The sequence below is a fragment of the Merops nubicus genome, unplaced genomic scaffold (genome assembly GCF_000691845.1).
Source record: "Merops nubicus isolate BGI_N331 unplaced genomic scaffold, ASM69184v1 scaffold29807, whole genome shotgun sequence".
Classification (NCBI taxonomy): Eukaryota; Metazoa; Chordata; class Aves; order Coraciiformes; family Meropidae; genus Merops; species Merops nubicus.
The window spans coordinates 1,800-9,646 of NW_008621425.1; the positions used below are offsets into that span (position 1 = coordinate 1,800).

Consider the following 7,847-nt stretch of genomic DNA (forward strand, 5'->3'; position numbering starts at 1 on the left):
AGAAATCTACTCTCAGTCAGAACTCAGAGGAAAGCAAATGTACAGACACAAAGTTCCTGGACAGCCTCTATCTGGAGTGAGTGTCTAACCACATCCATCGATTCAGTGAGCAGCACAATGGCTATTTCCTCCTTCACCATGTGTCACCAGGAACATTTCACAGTGTATTGTAAAAATGACCGTCCAAACCATTTGGAAACTTGAATAAGAAGCTTTATTCTGGTCTAAAGAGGGAAAAAGTCAAGGAATTTTCCAAATCCATTAAAAAGCATCTGAAATTGGAAAGAGAGACATAGTTTGAAACTCAGCCATACAGATGTAAAAGAGATATTTCCCCTGAGGGCACGCCCACCTTTGGGAGACACTGTCATCAGCAGCAGACATATCTACTTGGGGCTCTCATTCTTTCTTCTACCACAAGATTATGACAATGAAACTAGTGGAACTGAAGTCTACATAGAATTTTTTGGGGAAAAAAGCAGAAACATTACACATGACCTTTCTCCTTGTTTCCCTGCTCCCCTCTTTACAACAAAAAATGGAAAGATTTTTGAGATTAACAGAGATCTGGTGACTTCCAAGTAATAAAGCCATCATCTTCCTTCCCGTTTAGCTTGGTTCCCTCAATGGGAGCACATCCAGATACAACTTTTGCCGTGAAGAGAATTCTGTAGCATTCATTGATGTCACCTTTTAAGGTCAGGATGGCTGTCACAATCAGAGGATCGTTGGGCTACAAAAAAATCCACACATAAAACCAACCTATTATTTTTTGTACATAGACCAGATTAGTTGATCAAGTTCTGTATTATGTATTTTACATCTCAGTTGTAAGAGGTACCAGTTACAGCTATAGATGGTCTCTCTACCCACTGTCTTGGCTCTTGTATTTCCACTCCGTGCTCCTGCTGCAGTGAGTGAAGTAGCAGTGACTAAGCATTCCATCTCCAGAGTGCCACAGAGCGTCACCACCTCACAGCCATGACAACTGGGCACAGCAGCCACAGAGCAGCGAGGGCTGGGGAGGAAATGGATCCTCTCAGCCCTCAGTCACTGTTAAATCTTGTGTAACAACCAGTGGTTACCAAGAGGTACAACGTCAACCTGATACATCATGCCACGAGCTCCACTGCCTTCTTTCTGCACATGATAGCAACAAGCTTTTAGTTTTGGGACAAGCTATCCCACACAATGCTCACAACAAAAAGCAGGGAAGTACATTCTTTCCATTTCCATGAATGTCCAAAAAGATGAATCAAGCAGGGCAACCACAGCCCTGTAGAGATGTTTGACCCTCATACCCAGGCCCTAAACACAAGGCAGAAGCAGCCAGGGAAACAGGGTTCATGAAGTGGAAAACCAAAACAGCTCCACTGACTTCCAGGAGCATAGCAAAGGAAAGGCAGCCCACAGCCCCAAGAAACGTGCACCCTGTGGCAGAGACCCACGTGAACCCAGCTCTGTCCCCAGGGCTGTGAGCTTTCCTCTGCAGGTTCCTCTCCATCTTTCAGGCCAGGGCAGCAGCGTTTTACCTGCCTGGTGCTCTGTAATGCAGTGACCTGTAGGGAGTGTTTCCAAGTTCTGTAAGGCACAAGTGACCAGTGCTTGTTCTCCTCATCACACAGATGAGCAGAAGTCCTGGTGAGGTACAAGCCTCCGAATCACCCACATTGTTCCTGGCTCTGAGTCTCAGAGTCTCACCAGCTACACGTGTCCCCTCACCCCAGCGTGCCAAGGCAGCCCGCACCGCTGCCACCCCCAGCTCAGCCCCTGCACTGCTCCCGCCAGGCGGGGACAAGAGCTGCCACACTGCAGCTGAGGCGGCACCAGCAACTTACCGGGAGGTCGGGAGGTGGCACCCAAGAGACGCGGATGTGCTTCACCTGCCCGCGCTCCACCGTGCCCTGGGCCGAGTCCACGGCGAAGCCCTTCTGCTGCAGCAGCCGCAGCCCCTCCAGGCTGAACTCCACCTTCTGCGGGAGACACCCCACGGCCCGTCACTGCAGCTCTGCCCGGACACCAGGCCGGCTGGACAGCCCGCCTGGCCCGCACCCCACACGGGGGCCTGTCACTTGCACTCTTTGAAACCCCCAGCACCCATCCTGTGCATTGTGTCAAGTGGTCACAAAATGCTGTGCTAAAGTAACAGGATCAGACCTGTAACTCAGTTCTGTGCTCTGACTTCTGTATTTCAGAATTAGGGAAGCAAACTGCTAAATTCATTTTGTTGCTGACTTAATACAATAATGCTAATTCCTCATATTAGCCCCTAAAAAAAATGTTTTCAAACACTGATGCTTTTAGTTTATCAGAGACCCTGAAAGGTGCGTTTAATTTATAGACAGAATTTTTGACAGAATGATCTAGTAGCCATTTGTGCACTGCCAGTGTTCCCAAAAGCATCTGACATACAACTGCACTTTTTGTTTTCTTTACCTTCTTAGCAAACTGAGGTGTGTCTATGACTCCAACCTTCAGTTCTGTCGTTGCTGGCACTGGAGAACCCTCTCCCTCGATGTACTCCAGAATCAGAAGAATGGATTTCACTGGCTCTTGTAGCTCTAAACAAATATGAAACAAGTAAACTTTGAGAAAGTCAAATCTGACCAATTACCAGCTTGCTAAAAGCATAAATTACATATATACTGTCTCTGAAGACAGATCATGTCCAAAGAAGTTAAGGAATGATAAACTCAAACCCCTGAAAGCGTATATCTTTCATAACAGCACAATTGAGAGAGTCCAGGATGGTTTTTTTATATATATATAAAAAATCATTTTATAAACATTTAATACGAGTCAGAGAAGTGGCAGAAACCAAATACATCTTATAGTTGTACTAAGTTATAATCATTTTTTGCAAGGTAGGTTGCAAAGATAGAAGATCACCATTAAGATATAACTGCATTAAAATTTAAGAGAAAATCTTTCCTTAAGAGAAAGTTTCCTGCTTTTTTTGTTTGTTTGTTTTGTTACCAATATAGCCTATACCATAATGGTTATTTGTGCTGATTCTGGAAAAGTTCTCTCTCATTTACTTTTTCTTGAAGGATGAGGAACATGCCCAGGTCTTACCCCTCCCTGTTGTGCATGAGCTGTGGGTGGCAGCACGTTACCTCCTTTCAGTGCTCCCTGTGCTGACACAGGTAATGTTACTGCCAAAGACTCCACGGGCACATCCAGAGGAGTTCCCCCTTCCACAAACATTGGATGAGCTCTTGCTGCACCCTTTAGGTGGATGACATGGGCTGTTTTCTGTGGAAGGCAAGAATGCTTCAAATGTAGGTACAGCTGGAATATGGACACAACAGCCCCAGGTGCACAGAAATTCTTACACCACCTGCCCACATAAACACTGAGGCTCTGTACTGCAAGAATCCTGCATCTTCCCCTTGTCCACTCGGACACTTCTGTTTTATCAACCTTCCATTCTTTGGCAATGTGCCTTAGGAGGGGATTGGACAAACTATTTAGACTTAATCCACTAAAAGGCAAAACCTCTGCCCTCAAACTCGACTGAAGTTTGTGAATTAGGACCCGTTTCTATTCATCTTTACCTTACCCCAGTTTACATTAACTGCAGTTCCAAAACTTATCTGGAGATAAAAAACCTTCAAGGAGAGAAACTGTAACTCCCACTACGGGTGTCTGCTTGCAGTGCCTGCCGGCGGTCATTGGTTGGCACTCTTCATTCACTTTTGGTCGGTCCCTGTCGGAACACGGCAGAGAGGCACCTGCCATGCTGCCAGCCTGTGTCCCCGGCTTGGGCTCCACCTCAGCTCAGCTGCTGCTCTGCAGACGGGAACCCCTTGTTCGTGCTGAGCTGGTGCCCAGCGCCCCGGGCAGCCTGCACTGTGCAGGAGCAGCTCTGCCCCCACCCAGCGGAGCGCCCTCGGAGCCGTGCCCAGCACCCTGCCAGCACCCTGGCAGCACCCTGGCAGCACCCTGGCTCCACTGCTGCCCCTCACACTGTGTGGGCAGCCAGGCAGGCAGCAGGACTGAGTCCCAAGTCATTGTTATGAATCAATAATTGAATATTTTAAACCTGAAAAAAAAAGTCAGCCCTGAACCTGCCATCTCCTGCCTACTTCAGTTCACATAATAGAGGTCATATTTCTGCCTACAGATGCTGTCCACCAGATAAGTACTATTTCAAAGTCCTGCTAAGACCCATAGTGATAAAAAACACCGTAGGACATATTTAGGCTTTGATTTCATAATCCAGGTATCTCAGCTGTCTCACCTTGCCAAAGAGCACAACCTTGAGGCGGTCAGAATAGTACAGACTTTCATGATCAGGACTGAAAGTAACAATGAAATCCTGACTCTTCCCAGCAAGAATTTCTCCTTCTATTGGCAAGACGCTGAAAACACTTAAGCCATTGTAGTTCTGTGTTCCTGGTAAATAAAAGAGAGGATAGAAATAAGAAAGGAGGACCACTACATTTTACTTCATCATATATTTTAAACCCATTTAATTTTGGTTGGGACAGCAGATAAATAAGACTTGACAAATGGATTTGCAGCAAAACAGGGTGTTGGAAATACCAGCTAAATCCATCTACAATAGCTTCAACTCTAGAGGAACTGAAGAGGGATCCCCAAACCTTCCTATAGTTTGGTGTGTTTTTACAGAGATTGTACACCCCTAAATACAGCCTTTAGTGTGCAATTACTGTGTGGGTTTATGTAGATTCAAGCTCTAGTATCTCCTTATATGTGGATATTTGCTCAGGCTGCATAAGTTTACAGCTACCCATATTGAAAGAATTAGTACAGTTCCTGCTGGGCAAACAAAATGATGTCTTTAATTTCAGTGATGTGGTACCCCAGGTTTTGACAGTTGTGTACATCTAACAGGACAAAGCAATACTGCTTTATACTTCAGCCTTCAACAAAAGAAAAAGAGAAGTTTACCAACAATCTCAGTCCGTTGGGCAGAGGACACAACGAAGGAGGGCAGCCTCTGCTGGCCTGTGTCCCACACTGCTGACAGAGAGTCCAGCTGGATGGAGAACCTCAGGCTCAGCGTGGAAGTGTTCTGTACCTGATGACATTCATTCACACAACAGCATTTTCATTAAAAAAAATTGATTCTCAAGCCTGTAGGATCCATAGCTGGCTGGATTGATTTTGCTGCATTTCTGCAGCCCTGTGTACCCTGATGCCAGTGACAGCACATGTCACTGCTGCCCGTAACGTGTCACACCAGCACCCTCCCCCAGCAACAGGGACCAGGCTCCTTCTATGAGTCTTGCAGCAAGGAATATTTTAGTTATTAACATATCTAGTCAAAATTTGAGAGCAGAAAAATTTTGTATAGATCTTGGCCTGTTTGGGTCTGTGGGAATTTGTGGTGTATGAATGAGTAAGTTGGCTGGACCCCCCCGGACTGTACCCCAGCAGACCCTCACGTGCTCTTTGCAGGACCAGTTTTGCAGTTCACCCATGTACCTCTGCCACTGCCTCGTGTGGACACAGAGCAGCCCCACTGGTGAGAGCAGCAACAGACAGAAGAGAGAAAGAGGGCAAGTAATTCTCACGCTGGTAAAAGCAAAGCCATTTCTGACTGCACATCCCTCTATGGCAAAGATCACACAGACCATTTCTCTTCACAGAAGGTACTGGATCTCTATTTCTTTGCGTGGGCTGCAGGCAGGACAGAAGATCCTCCTAACAAGCTCCTCCCTATGCAGCTTTTCACCTTTGGCTTGCAGCAGCTCCGAATCACTCTGCCAGACCTCCTTTCAGAGCTATGTTCCTTTGTCTACAGTTTGCCACTCAGCCTTACATTCCACCAGGCTAGGAACTACAGAACTCCTCTATCTCCAGACACAAACTGCTGCTGTGCATTTCTGGTTCAGCACAGAGGGATTTACCTTGAATGTGGAAGTCACCTTCTCTCCAGCCAGGACATATCCCATGTCGAGTATGTCTTCCACAGAGCAAACAGTTGATGGCATCACCCCGTGACCCATGAGACTTAGGCTTAGATTGGTTTTTGCTGTCTGGATGTCCAACATTTCAAAAAACTGCCAGGAGGATGTCTGTGTTAGCCCACTTGCTGCAGGAAAACATCCCTCAGCCCTCCAACTGGCCCCCCCTCCCACAAATGGGCCATTACTAAGGAACATCTGGATTTAGTGCACAGGCAAAGATGCAAATGTTGGGAGAGGCTTTGCACAGACAACAAGGTTTTTATTATTATGACTATTCTACAGCCTCATCCTGTCAGTAATGTGTGTATATTACACAGCCATTACATGTCTCCACCTCTCCTCCTTTTCCCCATTTCTGCTGTAATTGTTACTCACCTGTTTATTCTCATTTGGACAAAAAGAGATGCTGAGGGGTTTACTTTCACCAGGCTCAAGCATTCCAACTGGTCTGACCAACAGGAAGGGGCCATTGGGATGCAGAACTGAGAATCTTAGCTAAAGCAGTGCAACTCAAGGAAAAAAACTTTTATAAACAAAGGTGGGGGAAAAAGATGTAAGAACACATTCTAAGCATTGCTCAGACCAAAGATGTATAAACTAACCATCTATAAGCTTTTTCAGAGATCAGTAACTAACTCAGAGAGAAGAATAACTAATCCAATCATCTCCCCCCAGTTCAAACAGCTGCAAGATCCTTTTCCAGTTAATAAGAACTCCATGGAACTCCATTTTCAGATTTTGGCTGGAATGGGTGATTAACACCCCAAGATCTGGGACATGCCATCTCCTCCATTATCCTCCACAGCTTAGCCCAGTCAGGCCAGTGTAGCAGCCTCTTCTTCCAAGCTCTCCAGAGAAGCACTGTGTCAAAGCTGAGCTGTTGGTTCTGTTCCACACGTATGCCACGCTGCACTGAAACCAGCTTTGCCATCAGAACCTTAGACTCTCTGGAAAGTGGTCAAGTGCTTCTCAGGTTTGGCTCTGTGCAGAGTTATTTCCAGTTAAAAGGATGGAATGGAATTAGCATTCCAGTAGGTCACCTAGGCTCATCCAGTATATTCCCACATCACCTCCTGCCTCACTCTGGAAGATGTGGATTGAGTCTGCAATCTGCTCCCTCCTACCTGCTGTAGTGTCAAACAGCTCCTCCTACAGATACAGGGGAAATTAAACCCAAGCTGAACAGCAGATTAACTTACAAGTTCCAGACAAGGATACTTCCAGCTTCTCTGGGGAGATATTTTCTATTGTAATTTGCTTATTCATCCTGTGACCTGACAGGGAGGAAAACATTTCAAAAAGTGATGGTGCTCACTCATGCAGTGCTGTTCCTCCTTCCCTCCCATGCTGCCACCCGAGCCAAACATTCATTCCAGCTCTACAGCCATACACTAGCCAGAGCTGACCAAAGAAAACAAACTCAAAATTTGAATGCAAATTTCATACCTACTGCAACACCCCCAAAGCTGACTGTGTTTCTGCCATTATCTGAAGTGACCAAAATTGATGGTGCCACAGATGGACAGTGCAGCTCCAAGTACAGGGTGTTGTAAGGGCTAGAGAGACTGCTTTCAGATTTGGGCACTCACTTGTAAAGCACCTGATTCCACGGGCTGGGATTAATTCTGCTTGTTTTACATGCCTCAGGAGCCTAAGGACCTATTACAGGGGTAATTTCTAAAACGACTGTTGAAAATCAACTGAAAAATGTAAAAGAAAACGCAAAACTATGCTCAGAAGAAATTAAGGACAGAAAAAAACCCTGAAAATTTGAATGCAAATTTCATACCTACTGCAACATCCCCAAAGCTGACCGTGTTTCTTCCATGATCAGAACTGACCACAATTGATGGTGCCACAGCTGGACAGTGCAGCTCCAAATACAGGGTGTTGTAAGGGCTAGAGAGA

At 46.0% G+C, this 7,847-nt stretch overlaps 1 protein-coding gene across 1 annotated transcript; it reads right to left on the reverse strand.

Moving 5' to 3' along the window:
• Window positions 1-556: 556 nt before the first annotated feature.
• On the reverse strand, window positions 557-7,504 carry LOC103776958 (uncharacterized protein C1orf222-like; the record flags this gene model as incomplete). The annotated part of the gene is made up of 10 exons (XM_008944488.1): window positions 557-733; window positions 1,839-1,973; window positions 2,437-2,561; window positions 3,117-3,255; window positions 4,244-4,398; window positions 4,918-5,047; window positions 5,880-6,032; window positions 6,315-6,434; window positions 7,158-7,213; window positions 7,386-7,504. Coding segments are annotated over 10 exons (1,309 nt in total), but the record flags the coding sequence as incomplete, so codon positions are not given.
• Between the last annotated feature and the right edge of the window lie 343 nt (window positions 7,505-7,847).